General features: G+C 37.2%; 1 protein-coding gene across 10 annotated transcripts in view; it reads right to left on the bottom strand.

The window, feature by feature from the left end:
- NR3C2 (nuclear receptor subfamily 3 group C member 2) overlaps positions 1-18,704 on the bottom strand; it is a 293,477-nt gene that overhangs the window by 58,659 nt on the left and 216,114 nt on the right. For all 10 annotated transcript variants that reach the window (XM_045018250.1, XM_045018254.1, XM_045018257.1 and 7 more), the window contains one exon: positions 11,808-11,924. In XM_045018250.1, the coding sequence (XP_044874185.1) occupies positions 11,808-11,924 (117 nt within the window). The remainder of the gene's footprint in view (positions 1-11,807; positions 11,925-18,704) is intronic.

An 18,704-nucleotide genomic window follows, 5' to 3' on the forward strand; every position in this document is an offset into this window, starting at 1 on the left:
CGAAACTGAGAAAAATATTACTGCTTTATAGTCACGTTTACAGTGAAAAGAACTATGTTTTTCATTTGGTTTCACACCAGGACTCTAGCTCAACTGGTTTGGTAATTCACACAGAAACCAGCAGCCAACTACAAAAGATTCTGAGCCTCTGAGAAGTAACTGCACTGAGTTTAATTTTTTTTAAAGGTGTGTTTCACAACTGTTCTTTAATTGGACTACCAAATATAAAGCTAATAAAGACAACTCAAAATTGGAAAGAAAATATACATCATAGCTCTTGACCGTACCCCACAATATCTTAAAACTTAGCATAGTCACAAGGCAGATCAGCAGGAATTCTGACTAAATATAATTGCTAATCAAAAGCTCAAATCCTATCATTATTTTCTTTAGAAACATGTCTGTAATTGATATCAAGAAATTCAACCTCAGTATTCTAAGAGTGATTGGACACTTATGTGAATAATAGGAATATCAAAAGTTATAATAGTCTATGCAAAAAAAAAGTTTTGGAAAGGATATAAAACCTCATGTTCTAGGGCTTAAGCCAATCTCTAACTATTAAGGGTTAGGACAAGACTTTCATAATTCTGATCCTGCACCACAGTTCCTAAATTCTTATATTCTTAAGGTTTTCTGAAACAGATAAATAGTTGAAGAAAGGAGAAGTGTGGTGAAAGATGCCTTGCAAATGGCTCTGGCTTTAACAAAGATTTTTTTTTGTCAGATCAGTATTTGTAGATGTCTAATATTCTTATGCACCAGAATACAAAATTTAAAATAAAATACAAGGGGAAGTCTTGTGGAAAATCATATAATGTTGACTTTTCGAAGCTACAGACAGCACTACAGCAACAGGTAATCCGCACCTCTTGTTGAAAAAGAGGAAAATATGCAAAAGTATTCCTGCAGTACACAATAACATTTATATTCTATAATACTAGTCATCTCTGTAGTGGAGAAACATGGTAGAGATATCGGAAAAGTCATCTCTACTTGTTCAGCTAAAATGGATGTCCACTTAAATAAAACTAAAACGGAGATAATCTACTGCTACTACCACTAATATATTTACAATGGAGACATAAATAAAACTAAATGAGGACTAATCCTGACCAACAGGACCAATCCTGAACTGATGGAAGTAAATGGTAAAATGTCAACTATAGGAGCAGGACTAAGCCCACTATCCTACGAGATGTTTGGAGAATTTGTAAAACCATGTGAAGACTTGGAATCTAGGTGTGAGAATCCTTAAAGTAAGGGAGCCTGATGAGTTGGTAGGATATACAGAGGACTTAATCGTAAAGATGCTTAAATTAAGTAGCAACATCTGCCTGGAAACAAGATACAGCAGTGGTCTCCAACCTTTTCATCTGGCGGGCGCCAGACGAAGGACCGTGGCAATGGTCCAGCATCCGTGTTGGCGGCAAGCGGCGTCATCCAGAGTCGTCACCGCCAAAATGCCGCCGAATTTTGGTGGCATTTTGGCAGATGTTCGATTGCCGGACAGGATGTGGGCGCATTTAGATGCCCCCGCAGGCACCAGGTTGGGGACCCCTGAAATACAGAATCCCTATGCAAGCTCTGGAGAAGAAGGAAAATGGAAACATTGTATTAAACCTGCTTTTAGTATAAAATGCTACAACTCAGAGGATATTTCTCCCCCTCAGCCTTTTGACTCAGGCAAGATGGATGGACCACATTTTCCTAAAATGACTGTTTGGAGAGGCCAGCACTGAAGAGGGAGCTGGTACACAGATACCAGCCCCTCTCTTTTGAACCTGTGGAATATTGGTGAAAAACTGGGTCCTGAAAGTTTGAAAACTGTCTTCTTATGATCTGTAAAGCACATAGTATTATTTTGGTGATAGATATGTTTTAACTCATATTGCTGAATGTTAATTTATGCAATATGAATTCTAATGAACTCTTATATATGCTTGAAATTAATAATTTTCATTTTCACCACTGACTTATCATATTTCAGGGAGACACAAATGCTGGAAAATAGCATGATACTACTATTGGATAATACCATACTCAAATATTGGACAATATTAATGTGATTAATTTGGCTGTGTTACAATGATATAGTATTTTGTTTTTCTGTATTTCTTTAGTCCACAAATCTATAGACTTTTTTCTTTTCATGCTGAGACACATCTAAGTAACACGGGATCCCTTGTAATTTTCCCTTTCCCCAGCTTTTTGCCTTAAATAACCACAAAAATGTTTTCTAAAAAAACTGTAGTTACAATATAAGCACAAAATCAAATGCAGGAGCACCTGTAACAAGCAATGTTCCCCTTGCACAAGGGAAGAAGGATTTTTACATAAGTGATGTATTCAGAGAACAGCTTGGTTGCTGCCCATCACAAACTTAATTATTGTTTGCACAGCTAATGACTAGTTAACGTTGCCAAAGTTAGAGCTCTATTTATCTTAGTTTAAATTCTGCTGGAATACAAGGACTAAGCTAATCATGGCCTAGGAGAACTTTAGCCTCACCCAAAACCTGAAAAAAAAAAGAAAAGAAAAAAAAAGTCAGTCAACAGTGATGCACCATCACAAGTCTTTTTGGAAAAAGGAGAGGGAGGAGCAAACAGCCTTACAGCCACACACTGCCACAGGTGTCAGCCTCTCTTCCTACAGCCCCACTTAATAGTGCTTGTTAGACTTCTTAAACAACTGCCTGACTTACATAATCAGCAGACCAACCAGATTTACTGCCACAAGAAACTTATGGGGATTTACCAGAGAAGCAGGCAATTGGGATAAGGAAAAGGGAGAGACCACAAGAGTAGTGTAGTGTGTCATTTCTCCCCCATGCACACACTCGGAATGGAAGGCATGGAACAGAGGCTGCATATGGAGAAGGGGCGAACTTATCAGGAGAGGGACCAAAGAAAGGGGAACACAAGAGGGAAAAGAGTACAGAACAGGTGAAAGATTAAAGATAGGCCACAAAAAAGAACAAGGACATAGAGAAGAGACAAGAAATACAGAATGAAGGGGAAAAGCATGCTGCTCTACTTTAGAAAAAGGTTTAAGGAAAGAGAAGGTGAAACACAAGACAAAGTGAACAGAACACAGAGAGAAAAGCCATAGGGGGGAAAAAGAGGAAAAAGAAAGAAAGTGGTGTATATGTACAAAAAGAAGGAAAAGCACAGAAGTAGAATTTAGGCACAGCTTCAGCATGAGAGAAGGGAGGAAGGAAGGAAGGAAGGAAGGAAGGAAGCAAGGAAGGGACAGGAGTAGAAAATTATACCAATGTTGTGAGCCCGAAGGATTAGGATAATAGTGGAGTTGCCAACAGTGATTGTTAAATGAATATTACTAGATACACACTGAAACTGTGGTTAAACAATCTGTAATTAAATAATTGGTGTTGTCTTGGTTTCTAGCTACTCTGGACTCTGTAGTTAAATAACGGGTGTCCTAGTTTTTAGATATGTTGTTTGACTAGCAGTTCTAGTTTATTACTGTATTTCTCTCTCTTTAAATAATTTTCACATTTTTCTTAAGCAGATACAGAACAACTGTGTACTTGGGAGCAAATCCTGCCTTCTGTTACAATGCCTGAAAAAATCAAAAGAACAGAAAAAGTTCCAATGTACAGGGAGAGGCTATGGAGAAGCTGCTTGGAAGAAATCTTCATCCTCTGTATTGTTGTTCAATGTCACCCTGCCTGTGGGGCCTATTTCCAAAGACTATTTTACAGGAATATTTAGGTTGCCAGAAAAAAAGTCTAATGCATTTGCTTACATTTTAGCAATTCTCAAAGTGATGATTAATTGACAAGTAACAGCTTCATAGGATACTACTCCTCTGTGAGGGAACAACTTTTACCAAATGCCAATTAGTAGTTTCCTGGTAAAAATCAAAATTAAAAAGCTTTATCCAAAAAAGCTTAATGAGAAATAGCTAGAAGTCTGAAGATTCTGCCCACATATCATATCTTGGAAAAAACAGCAAAACAGACACATTGCAAATTTGCTAATATTTTTAGTATATGAAGTATCTTTCTGTGAACTTTCATCAATAACAAGAGAGATGCATTGACTACATTTTAAAATGGGAATCCAATATGCAAAGAATTTAAAAATAACTGTCCAAGAAAGAAAATGTTATCTTTCCTGAAAGCCAGGCTTAATCATTCTTGTTCAGATGTTCATATAATTAATCTATTATTTATTCATTCATAAATTATGTCACATTTAGTGTTTTTGGAGTTTTGCATGGTATATCAAATACATCATTACACATGTTCATCAAATACTAGTCTAACAAAGAACTAGAAGCAAAACCCAAGTACTAGATTGCCATAAATTAGTCAACTACAATTCTAACGTTTACCATCCACTCCTATTTACCAGTGTACTCTACAGCGCTTCCTTGAGAAAATAAAACAGTAACTTGAAAAACCATTGCAGTACAGTAATTTGAGTTAAAAAAATGAAAGCAAAGTTAAGGCAACTTGAAATAATGCACATATACTGCTAAGAAACAATGCATGAACAATATATTTTGGTTGTGACATTAGTACAGAGGTCGGCAACCTTTCAGAAGTGGTGTGCCAAGTCTTCATTTATTCACTCTAATTTAAGGTTTTGCGTGCCAGTAATACATTTTAATGTTTTTAGAAGGTCTCTTTTTAAAAGTCTATAATATATAACTAAACTATTGTTGTATGTAAAGTAAATAAGGTTTTAAAAATGTTTAAAAAACTTCATTTAAAATTAAATTAAAATGCAGAGCCCCCCAGACCAGTGGCCAGGACCCGGGCAGTGAGAGTGTCGCTGAAAATCAGCTCGTGTGCTGCCTACCCCTGCATTAGTAGAAGGAGCTACTGCACTATTTAGATCAATTTAAAGTGTGAAAACCCAAAGCAGCAATAAGAGCTCTCTCTCAGGAAAAAGAGCAAAGGGCACCTTGTTATGGAGTATCTAGTATCTTAGTTTCCCCAAAAGAGCAACCTCATAGATGGAGGAGGAGGGCATGGATTAGTTCATACAGTTAAGATGATTGATATCAAGATATAAAAAGACTACCTTTTGTCCCATGAAACTGAGTCTTTACGGGGGGGTTTATGTCGTTACTGATAGATAGCAGTTAATGGAGTTTTGATAGGTCACATAAACATTTTATATTTATGCTTTTAGTTTATATACTATTTTAATGTATTTTCCTGTGCTGCAATAAATCAAATAAAACTAGAGAAAGAAAATGTAAAGTGCAGAAGGTAGTTTCCTCAAAATTAGTTTAAAAATGGATAATTTGCTCATCAGTTTAAGGTCAGATGTCAATATTTCCCCAAAATCTTGAATTCCTGCCATCATTCCCTAAATACCTTCTTAACAGCTCCAGTAGCTAAATGTGTTTGTAATTATCTTCAATTGTTTCTTCAAGAAGAGCTAAAACACCACAAATATTCATAGTAAATAGCTATAAATATGGTTATAACTTTCTGGGTAATCAAGTTCTGGATGCCTGAATTCCTGCCATTGAAGAAGTAGACAGTCAGAATGATTTGGGGAGGAAGAGCATCTACTCATATGGAATCAAGTATCAGAGGGGTAGCCGTGTTAGTCTGGATCTGTAAAAGCAGCAAAGAATCCTGTGGCACCTTATAGACTAACAGACGTTTTGGAGCATGAGCTTTCGTGGGTGAATACCCACTTCGTCGGATGCATGTGATGTATTCACCCACGAAAGCTCATGCTCCAAAACGTCTGTTAGTCTATAAGGTGCCACAGGATTCTTTGCTGCTTTTACTCATATGGAGTACACCAGAAAGCGAAGTAGCAAGAAAAGTGGTTCTAACAATGTAAACAAGATCCAGGGGAGAAGATTATGACTGGAAAAATGTGTCTCTAAAGATTTGTACAATTATTATTATTATTGCTGATGATGAAAAAAGAAGGGGAAGCATAGGAAAATGACCAAAGAATTTAGTTTACATATCATCCAAGATGGGAGTGGCCAACCTGAGCCTGAGAAAGAGCCAGAATTTATCACTGTACATTGCCAAAGAGCCATAGTAATACGTCAGCAGCCCCCCATGAGCTCCCCACCCTCCCCCGCTCCCAGTGCCTCCCACCCACTGGCAGCCCTGCCCATCAGCACCTTCCCCTCCCTCCCAGCACATTCCAATCAGCTGTTTCGTGGCATGCAGGAGGCTCTGGGGGAGAGGGAGAGGAGCAAGGACACAGCAGGCTCAGGGGAGGGGTGGAAAGGAGTGGAGTGGGGGCAGGGTCTGTGGCAGAGCCAGGGGTTGAGCAGTGAGCAGCCCCTGGCACACTGGAAAGTTGGCGCCTGTAGCTCGAGCCCTGGAGTCGGTGCCTATACAAGGAGCCGCATATTAACTTATGAAGAGCCGCAGGTGGCCCCAGAGCCACAGGTTTGCCACCCCTGATCCAAGAGATGACCTCTCCAGCAACATAATGCCTCATAATGCAATACTGACCCACAAGTATTAAGTCGGGGGGGGGGGGAATGTCATCTACTGAATTATCACTAAGAACTTCATGCAGCAACTTGGATTGGCTTGCAGATAGCTCTTCCAGGTACAGCCAGAGGCTGCTTAATTTATAAGATCTGACAAGATCACAGCACTAGGTAGTGTGGTTGCAGGCTAGAAAGATTCAAGATTACGTTACAAACTGAACAACCCCTCCCAAATGACAACATTGAACATGACCACTGATTTTCCTATTTCTTTTTTTGTAAAAAAAAGTCTCAGATTTTAAAATTCAACACCATAACTTGTTTGATATCTGTGAAACCTGAATGTGTTTACTGAGCTAAAACAGGTAAAGTAATATACACATCATGTGAAGCACAACTAACGAGCATCTGAAAATTGGTAGATATTAAAAACAACAAAATGGCCTAAAATTTAATAAAATATTTACAACTTTCTCATGGAACATAAAGTTGTTGCATCTTTTAAACCATGCAATCTTCTTGTGTCTTCTTTTGCAACTTAGACTAATTTGCATTTGCATCAGGAATAAACCTGATTCTAGTCAATTTTTCATTTCAGTTTGGAAATAAAAGATAGTAATTGAAAATTAAATTACCTGAATAAATCCAAATATAAATGACAAAAATAAGGTGTTCATAATTCAGGTGAAATAGTATTCAGTAATATGTTCAGGTACATTTTTGTGAAATTTAAAACTGTACATTACAAAAGGGCAAAAAACTGATTGCATATTTAGTTTCTGTAACTTTTTCCATTCTAACATATAGTTATGCTAAATCAGATTAATGTGCATGATCAAATGAAACCACTAATTCATAGCTATTCCAAAGTAAATTTTGTTTAATGAAAAAATTAAAAGGTTCAAATTAGAGGTTATTCTCTCTCTCTGACACACATGCACACACAAGGACAGCATTTATTCCATATTGATAGTTTAGGACTTGGAAAAAGCAGACAACTCTTCTGAAACATTTAGGCGGGATTATGGAAATTAAAGATAGAAAAGATGTAGTGGGCTAGCTAGTCCATTTCCCTGCTAACGCAGGATTGTTCCCTACAGCAACTAGATTGCCTAGTGTTTTGTGAAGTCTAAAGTTTTAAATGCATAATGGGGTTTTTACAACTTCCCTTGAGAGACCACTCAATGTATAATGGCGGGCTCTGATATGCAGACTAACTTTAGGTATAAATTCATGGTGGGATCAACTCTCATACTATATGATGGAAATATACAGGCTTTTTGATCAAAATGAAATGTTTACATTTCTCCCAAAATGAAAAGTTTCAATGAAAAATAGAAAACAAACTTTTCTTGGTTTTCAACTTAAAAAAAATATGTTTCAGTTCTCCCCCCATTTCTTTTTCTCCTTCTCCAAAAACTGAAAATGTTTTCTTTTGAATTTTTCCACAGAAAATAAATTACCATTTTCCCACCAGCCCTAATAAATACCTGTATGTCTTTTTTTTTCAGTTAAACCTGAATGAAATATTTAGAGAATTAATACAAAGCCAGCAGCACAAATATTTTTCATGCTGTTTGTTCAATATGCCTTAACCATGACCTGGAGATATTATTCTATAAGTAAAAAAAAACCAAAAAAACCCAACACTTTTCAGTCTCCATGTACATTGGACTTTAGAATCATACTTCTATGAAGGGTGACAATTCACGTCAAATGTAAGGATGATAATTTTGGGGAAAGGATAACACCTATGCACGAAGAACTGAACTGAGACCACACAGACCACCATTTTAAATCCCTATCAATTAGGTCTGGAAAAAGAAGTGAAAGATTTATCATATTATCAATAACCTGATCCAATCTTTCTTTCAGATTATCTTTAATACATTAAGAATATTTCATTAAGTAGAGCTAATAGAGTAACAGAATCCCATGGATGAAATTATTCACATATGTAAGTGAATACAAGTTCAGGGCCTAACTTACCTATGTATTCTTTATATAAGATTTGTAGTCTCCACAGCCAGAATGGTAAATCATCTAATTTGCAAATTGACAATCAATCCTATTTATCTTAAACCTTAAGCCTTAAGACTATCAAATTCTTGTTGTTGCAAGGGACAAACTTTCTGATAGGATTCAAGGACGAAAAGTATTCTGGGCCTGTACCATAGTACATTCAGGAAGAAAACATCAGAACTTATTAAATCTATCTGGCCCATAATTAATTGAAAATTAATTACAGTATCTTGGAAAAAAGCATAGACTAAAAGTGGGCCAAACATTTTTAATACAGTTGCTTCATCTGAATCTCTTCCAATAATTAAGTTTAACATACAGCATTAGAAGCAAAAAAAAAACAACCCCCAAACAGTGGGTACAGAAACAGTTCAGAGTAATACTTGTTGCAGGGAGAGGGAGAGAGATTCTCTGTGAAGGAGAGGGATGGACTATATTAACATTTGGGTACTTTAACTTTTGTAGCAACTACTAATTATCGCCTCTTCTCATAAAATCAGACAGACCTATGGAGTAAATAACCTCACTGAAGAAACCATTATGTGGTGACTTCATGAATAATTGTTCAAAAGCTATCAAAGTATAAAACGAGAATGGATGATGTTACAATTTTCATCATATATAATAAGGTAGTAAATGATAAAATAGCTATACTAATTTGGGTGAGTCTTCATGCAAAGTTCTGTTAGTTTTTGTAAGCACTGTTTTAGATACATTTTTGTAAAAGGTGCCAAAACACGGCACAGGTGCTTTAACATAAATCAAAGGACTACATTTAAAAAAAATGTCTGAACACTATAAGGCAAAATGTACATACTCAAAATACACACACAACAATCTGTATTACTGTAAACCCAGAAAAAAAGACCAATGGTGTCAAAAAAGATCAGCAAAATACATGAGGATGAGCAAAGATGAGCAAAATAAAACTCTCTGTATTTATTCCAGAAAAATTTGGAATATTTACCCTGGATTTTCCATTATTCTGTCAATTTTGTTTGCTATTAAAAAGTTTTCCATACAGAGATGAAGAAAGAAGCAAGATGGTAGCGAACTTTTATATTATAAAATGTAATGTGCTTTAAAAATTCTTCTATTGAAGAAGAGTTTGAGTAAGAGTTTTCATTCTTTCATTCTGATCAACAGATCAGGAGGGATACAAAGGAGAGTCAATTTCTTTACAAACCCTAGGAAGAGAGATCCAAAGCAATATCTGGGGACTACAATTTAGAATTTAAAGAAGTTTTCCAATAGGCCCTGTCTAAAACATACAACCTATTTGGATAGAAAATAAGTTCCCTTGGAAGTCCAACACATAAGGCAGCTTTGATTTAGTTTGTGTTTGGGGTTTATCTTTCATTCAGATTAGATGGTGAGAAATTAAATTGAGTTTATTTCTCTGAGCAAGAAGAGCAGAGCTAATGGAAGAATCTCTTCCATTTCTGTAGATAAATAGTACAGGTTGCCCTCTTCCTACTATTCAGTTACACCTCTTTCACTTCCTCAGAGGAGGCGGCATAAGGTGCATGCGCGGGCTGAACAGACATTCCTAGCGGAAAAATCTCTGATCAAGGGTTTGAGAGGCTCATCCACACCTGAAATAGAACAAACATGGGGACACTACTTGAAGAACCGATCGTTCCAATGCCAATTAGATCTTTAACTTGAGACAGCTATTTGAAAGCACTGCTGAATTTAATAAGCCACGTGCACCACTTTTTATAGACTTCTGTCAGGCCTTTGATTCAGTGCATTGAGCAAGCCTATGGGATCTGATGATGCAACCTGATACTATCTTCCCAGGAATGCCATTGATAGAAGAGCTCTATAATAGAATGGAATGCTGTGTTTGAGTAACAGATACAAGGCATGGTTTCCTATCGCCACAGGAATTCATCAAGGCTGCATTCTTTCACCATCATAGTTTGATACTGGCATTGATTGGTTGATGGACAAGATTGAGGGGACAGCTCTTGCTGTTGCACTGAGCAGAAGACCATACTGCTTCAAGATCTCAAATATGTTGATCATATTGTCTTGTTGGTTCAGTTCACTGAATCACTGCAGCTGATGGACGATCTGGTTTAACAAGAAGCAGTGCTCACTGGTCTGGTTATTAATCCAGATAAAACAAAGTCTCTGGCCATTACCATCAAGCAGCCTCCAGCTCTTGATTCCAACCACCTCAGTGTCAACCTGTCAAGACAGAACATTGAGCAGCTGGCAACTGTCAAATATTTGGGCAGGCATAGACAGTGCAGGAGGATGCTCGAAAGATGCAGACACTATTAAGGCAGCAATTTTGGGCCCTTCAGTTGCCTCTACAGGGACGCTGTGACACCAAAGTTGCTGTGAAGCTGCAGATCTATAGTACTACTGTTATATCATCTCTGTTGTATAGAATTGAAACACGGGCACTGAGAAAAGCTGAAGACGACTGGTTTGATGTTTTCGATTCTCATCATCTACATCAGCTGCTCGACATCAAGTGGTAGGAAAAGATCAGAAATGAGGATGTTGAAAGCAGAACCCACCAATCACCTCTATCAGAACAGGTTCAGTTACAGTGGCTGTCTTGTATGTATATATTGCAATAGAAGACTAATGAATTCCAAAATACGTATATCACATCCAGTGATCACATGGACACCAGCAGCTTCGATAGTGTGATAAGATCACCAGTGATGGACATACACTGAATATCCAGTCAAACCATCTTAAGGACCTAGCCAGAGATTGATGTGGGTGGTGCTCAATCTGCAAGGAGGCCAAGTCCCTTTGGGATTTGCCATGATGATGACGACAACAACATGATTTTCAGAATGCTTGTGATAATTATATTATAAAGAAAATGTTTCAGTCCTGTTATTTGAATATGAATTATGCAGCATTAATCTATCAATATAAATGAATATTCAAACTACAGCAGACTTCAGTCTTTACTAGAATGGATATTAACATTAAGGCTGAGAGATATCACTTTGCAAGATCTTGTCTTTTGTTAAGATGTGCAATGTTTTAAATGATCTCAAGAACATTCCCCACCATCACCACAAAAAATCCCATACACAATTCTTGAAGCTTCCACACTCCTAGTTTTAGTGAAACTCCACTAAAATTGCTGTCAGCATCAAACATCCACTTTTCTTGTTCTGAGCCATAAAATACATATCTCCCAAAAACTGATTTAGAATGACAGTAGGGTTTATTAGTTTTTGTTCATTTCTCTCAATGTAAAGGTTTGAGATTATGCAGCTATGTATGTAAAAAGAAGCATGTTAAAAATATTTTTGCCTAATAAAATTAAAATAAAGAATCCTAAATGTTATGCTTACCTCCTAAATTCATTCCAGCTTGTAGACACTTCTGTAATCGGCAAGCTGGGCAGTTCTTCCTTCGAATCTTATCAATAATACAGTCATTTCTTCCTGCACATAGGTAATTGTGCTGCCCTGAATGAACCAAAAACAAAACAGAATGTTATTTGGATACCATATATATAAATATTTCCCATTCATTCTATTTTCCATTCATCCTGCAGTCATTCTGAGTTTCCCGTTAATGCACAGAATCTCTCTTCCCATTCTCTAGCTACCTTGGTGACCTATAATAGAACCTTCCCTCATGCTTCCAAAGCAAACAGAAACCACCCCACTACAGACCTTGCTACAGGAAGTTGGACCTTCAGTTTTAATGAGGAGATGAATATTTGCATCACTCATTAGATGGATTTCTTTTCTATCCCGTGAACAAGATTAAACTGCTTATTTAAAAATGGGTCTCAGATACACTGGGGTTGAGGTTTTTGGGAGCCCCTATAGTTGTATCATCATTACAAGTTATTTAAGACCCACAAGTACAAAGCTCTGTTCTGTACAAAAAATAAGATATAGTCCCTGACCCAAAGTGTTTACAATCTAAATTAGAAACAGACAATACAGGGCAGATGTAAAATAAACTATCACAACAGAGTCCAATCTTTTTAAGCAGTTCAAAGTGTTTGTTTTAATCAGTTATCTTATATGTAGTTGATTATTTCTGAAAGCTTTGCAAATAAGGGTCTGATTCACCAATGCATTACTCCAATTTTATGCAGTTATGAATCAAGCCCAATGGATGGATTTGAATGGAGAGAGGGTAGATATTTGGTTGACAATGAATAAAAGAAAGGAAGTATAAGCAAAGGAAGAAGGCATGAAGATGAGGGTGTGGGAAGGATACAAAAGGATATTCAGTTTTGCAGATTGGGAGAACAGTAGATAGTAGGGGAAAAGGCAGAAATAAGAGCAGAATTGCAGGTGGGGCAGGATCATGAAGAATTTTTTTAAATAAACACAAGATGCTTAAATCTGATGTGGAAGGAAAGAGGACAGCAGCAAAGTGCTAGCATAACATGGTCAGAGTGATGTAAGAGAAGATCATTTTAGTTGCATCCTTTTATTCAGACTGGAAGGGGCATGATGCAATGTTGGGCCATCAGAAGAGGATGAGTTTGCAGCAGTTGGGGTAACAGATATCCTGTATATATATAAAGAGGTTTTGTGGCATGTCTGGGGAGAGCTCAGAGAAGGTATAGAGAAAAAAATGACAGGATTTGCCAAGAGCATGGATTCAGAAGAATAGACAAAAGTCAAATACAATATTGAGGTTGTCAGTTTGTGCAACAGACACAATAAAAACATTAGCTGTGAACTGTGAAGGAGAAGCATTTGGGAGAAAAGAGGACAAGTTCAGTTTTCACTTTATTGAGTTTGAGGTACCAGTGAAGATGTCAGAAAGGCAAGATGGCTGGGGGTGGGGTGGGGTAAATGAGAGGAGTTTTGTGAGTTATCACCGTAGAAAAGGTAACTGAAATATGGGAGTGAATGAGGTTTTTCACAAAAAGAGTACAGAGGGTGAAGACGAAAGGCCAAGAACAGCACCGCAGGAAACACTGGCAGATTGTGGCGAAGGGATGAGGAACCACTCAGGCATTGTGGTGAAGTAGTGGTCAGAGAAGTATGAAGAAAACTAAGAGTCAAGAGAACTGACTGTAGCACTGTGACAAAGGAAACAGCTAGATCAAGGAGGCCATTAGTGATTGCTAGGAAGAGCTCTATATTGGTGTCAGTAAAAGCACTTGGAGTGAAATGGAACAAGTAGGAACTGGATTGCAGAGGTGAAGAAGCTTGGAGGCAAAAGAATGCAGGGACATGGGGCACTAATTAGATACGGACATACAGCCACAGGAGATTTTTTCCCAAACAGGAGGTACAAAGTAGGTTAAAATGCCCAGGGATGCTCACCACAAGGCAGAATAACTTCCTGTGGAGACTCAAGGAAAATAGGAGCACAAAATTCAACAGGGCACTTTGAACTAGGACTCAGGTTCTATTCCTGGCTATTCCACTGATATGATATCTGACCTTGGGCAAGACTTCTATGACTTTGTTTTCCTTCACGCCCTATGTCTGTCTGGTCTACTTAGAATGTAAAGGCAAGGACCTTTTACATCCGTTCAGCACCTGGCACAGCAGGGACCCAGTGTCACTTGGGTCTGCTAGACACTGCTGTAAGACAACAAATAAATCGTAATAAAATGGTAAATTAAAAACCTAAAGTCCTATAAGTATGCCACCGGAAGTTTAATAAGAACTCTGATCCCTGCAGCACAACTCCGACAAAAAGACTGGAACTTTGGGGTAGTCCATTCATGAATGTGTGTCGAAGAAAGAAAACAAATTAAAGCAAGCTGGATAATATAATGAAACTAGGGCTGTCAAGCAATTAAAAAAATTAATCGCATGATTAATCGCACTGTTAAACAATAGGAGAATACCATTTATTTAAATATTTTTTAATGTTTTCTACATTTTCAAATATATTGATTTCAGTTACAACACAGAATACAAAGTGTACAGTGTTGCAATATTGTAATGTTGTAATATTTTGTTACAAATATTTGCACTGTAAAAATCAAAAGAAACAGTATTTTTTGATTCACCTAATACAAGTACTGTAGCGTAATCTCTATCTTGAAAGTTAAACTTACAAATGTAGAATTATGTACAAAAAATAACTGCAGTCAAAAACAAAACAATTTTAAAACTTTAGAGCCTACAAGTCCACTCAGTCCTACTTCTTGTTCAGCCAATCACTCAGACAAACAAGTTTGTTTACATTTGCAGGAGATAATGCTGCCCTCTTCGTGTTTACAATGTCACCTGAAAGTGAGAACAGGTGTTCACATGGCACTGTTGCAGCTGGTGTCGCAAGATATTTATGTGCCAGACGTGCTACAGATTCATATGTCCCTTCATGCTTCAACCACCATTCCAGAGGACATGCATCCATGCTGATGATGGGTTCTGCTTGATAACAATCCAAAGCGCTGCGGACTAATGCATGTTCATTTTAATCATTTGAGTCAGATGTCACCAGCAAAAGGTTGATTTTCTTTTTTGGTGGTTCAGGTTCTGAAGTTTTTGCATTGGAGTGTTGCTCTTCTAAGACTTTTGAAAGCATATTCCACACCTCATCCCTCTCAGATTTTGGAAGGCACTTCAGATTCTTAAACCTTGGTTTGAATGCTATAGCTATCTTTAGAAATCTCACATTGGTACTTTCTTTGCTTTTTGTCAAATCTGCAGAGAAAGTGTTCGTTTTAAGAACATCACGTGCTATAACATGAAATACGTGGCAGAATGTGGGTAAAACAGAGCAGGAGACATACAATTCTCTCCCAAGGAGTTCAATCGCTAATTTAATGAATGCACTGTTGGTTTGTTTTTTAAATGAGCATCGTCAGCATGGAAGCATGTCCTCTGGAATGGTGGCTGAAGTATGAAGGGCATATGAATGTTTAGCATATCTGGCATGTAAATACCTTGCAAACCCGGCTACAAAAGTGCCATGTGAACGCCTGTTCTCACTTTCAGGTGACATTGTAAATAAGAAGTGGGCAGCATTATCTGCTGTAAATGTAAACAAACTTGTTTCTCTTAGTGTGGCTGAACGAGAAGTAGGACTGAGTGGACCTGTAGGCTCTAAAGTTTTACATTGCTTTGTTTGAGTTCAGTTATGTAACAAAAAAAATCTATATTTGTAACTTGCACTTTCATGATAAAGAGATCGCACTTCAGTATTTGTATGACATGAATTGAAAAATACTATTTCTTTTATCATTTTTACAGTGTAAATACTTGAAATAAAAATAATATAAAGTGAGCACTATATACTTTGTATTCTGTGTTGTAATTGAAATCAATATATTTAAAAATGTAGACAAACATCCAAAAATATTTAATAAATGTCAATTGGTATTCTACTGTTTAACAGTGAGATTCAAAAAAATCAATCATGATTAATGGCAGTTTTAGTTAATTGTGTGAGTTAACTGCGATTAATCAACAGCCTTAAATGAAACCGACTTGAAAACTATCTGATATTTAAATAAGCCTGCTAAAACAGTAATTGAAAAGTAAAATCATAATGGGCTAATCTTAAAAGGAAAATCTGCTTAAAATGTAATATGTTTGTGCACAAAATCAACCTATGTAACAGAGAGAGATATCATAATGAAGGTCATTTAGGTGACCACCTAGAGAAAAATGTATTTAATGCCTATTAATACATTTTCTGTCTACTGATTTAATACACCTTCTAAAAATATTATGCAACAGAACTGCAAATTGGAATGCAAGTCTAAAAATAAAGTGAAAAGTAAGTATTAAAGTAATGCTGAATACTAAAAGGGTGTCATTCAAAAACCTAAATTTTGATATAATTTTAAAGAATTTGATATTTTCTGCTGGAAATGTGTGTATGATTGTTCAGTACTGCAGCTTTTCAGTGTCTTGCACAATGTCCTTTGCACAACATGGAGTACTGCAATTCCATTTTTAGGCTTTCACAGGCGGGTGCAGGCTATTAATATGGCAAGTCAGCTCTGATGCTGCAAAATGAACCCCTCTGCAGATTTCCCCTGAAGGCAGTTTGTTCTATGAAATTGTACACCTGTTAAGTCAACATTTTTCATTATGGCTTTCAAAAACTGATGAGCTTAGTAGAAGTAGGTTAACATTTATGTACTTCAGGATAATTATATAGGATATATTTTGTATACGTTGTGGAAATGTTTATTTGATTTAAATCCTTGTCTTACTGTGCCCTTCACAAGACATATTCCTTCTATACCTGAATACTTTCATGAGTCAGATTTAGGATACTTTGACTAGACTGCAATTACTACATACACTCTCTGTTGCTAAATGTTTATTGAAAGTATAATTCAGTAAAGACATATCAATTTTTAAATACTATGTCCTTGAAAACTTCAACTAATATGTGATGCAAACAGCTTTTATTTTAAATTGCACAGAAATATAGTATCCATTGACAGGCTCTTAAAGTTCTCAATTCCATAGGCCAATTTACTTGGATTAAAATCTAGAAATATTTTAAAACACTCTACCTGTAGATATTCTTTTTAAGTTCTCACTTAAGTAGAAATTATACAACAAAAGAATGCAAAACCCTCTACATCAACTCCCTATCCATAATTGTTTATTTTTTATATAATTAATAGAACTGTGTTTAGATGTATATACAATTAAAACTCTGGTATGCTAAAAACATCCCTAATAATGTGACACAAAACAACAAAAGCAAGGCAATTCAAAATTATATCACTATTAAATGTAATATCCTACATTTATATAGAACAACTCTTTCTCAAGTACCCCCAAGAAGCTTTACAATTGATAATAAATTACTGTACCCCATCTCACTCCCTTCTTCCCTTTGATTTCAATGGGAATTAGGAAATAGGCACTTTTGAAAATCCTACCAGGTGCCTATCTGGATCCTTAGATGCCTAAATGTCTTTGAAAATCTGGCTCTTTCTACCTTCTTTCTTTCTCTGTCTCCTGATTCTCCAACTGCCCTTCTCATTCTCTATCTCAGTCTCTTCATTCTGGCTACTCCTCCCTTCCCACACTCTTTCCCTCTCTGAGTTCTGGCCTCTGACACACACTGAGGCAACTAGCCCTTTCACTGAAGTGCCACCAGGGCCACTCTGAGCGCTGCAAAAGGTCAACTGAGCCACAATGCTTATTGAAACAGCTGTGTTTTAAAGTACTTTGTTTCATGTATTGTAGGCTTTGGTTTATTTTTTAATTGGGATGACAGGTAGGGAAGAAACGAGAAGGAAAAGGAAAAAAGGGGAAGAGAAATAGGCACTGCTTGTCACCCGTTCAGCCATGATCAGCAGGCTGGGTTTTGTAGATATTCTGGCACAGGCAAGTCTTTTGGAGAGATCTGAAGGAAAATAGTGTCTGTTTGGATATTATCAGGGAGGTTTTCCCATCCATAAAGGACAGTTGGGAGAAAGTGCAGAAGTGTTTAAGGGAGATGCTGACTGGTGGGCAGCACAGCCTGGGAATACTGCAGAAAGCAGAAGTCAATAACACAGTAGGTTACCAGGTCAGTTAGGCTGAGTGGGAATAAATTATGAAGGCCCTAAATATAAAGACAAGAGTTTGTATGGGGTGTGGAAGTGAAGACAGAGCCAGTGGAGAGGCTCCAAGAGGGTGCCGATGTACTCCTAGTAACAAGCCCAAATGGTGATTTTAGAGCAACATTCTGAAGACTCAAGAAGAAAGCAAGACTTGAAGGCCAGAAAAGAGGTTGCAGTAATCAAGATGGGAAATTATGAGTAGAGCCCTGCAAATCTCTGGATATCCGCTTTATACCTGCAGATATTTGCATCCGCAGACCTTTTTTGTGGATTGCGGATGGATGCAGATCCAAATTATATATTTAAAGCCCTGCAAATCTGCAGATATCCGCATTATACCCACAGATATTTGCATCCATGGATCGTTTTTGTGGATCACGGATAGGGTGACCAGACAGCAAGTGTGAAAAATCGGGATGGGGATGGGGGGGTAATCGGAGCCTAAATAAGAAAAAGACCAAAAAATCGGGACTGTCCCTATAAAATTTGGATATCTAGTCACCCTAATCGCGGATCAGATGTGGATGCAAATGTCGTATGCCTTCAGGGCTCTAAATTATGAGATTTTGGCTGATAAAAGAGAGAGGAAAGGAGAGATTTGAGAAAAGCTCTAAGATTTAGAAACAAACTCAACATGTCCAATAAGGGAGAGGACTGAGTCAACGATAGCACCCAGATTACGGAATTGAGTGACTAGGAGGATGGTGCTATTGTCCAGGTGATAGAGAAAAGGAAG

This window comes from Mauremys mutica, chromosome 5 (assembly GCF_020497125.1).
Source record: "Mauremys mutica isolate MM-2020 ecotype Southern chromosome 5, ASM2049712v1, whole genome shotgun sequence".
NCBI classification, from domain to species: domain Eukaryota; kingdom Metazoa; phylum Chordata; order Testudines; family Geoemydidae; genus Mauremys; species Mauremys mutica.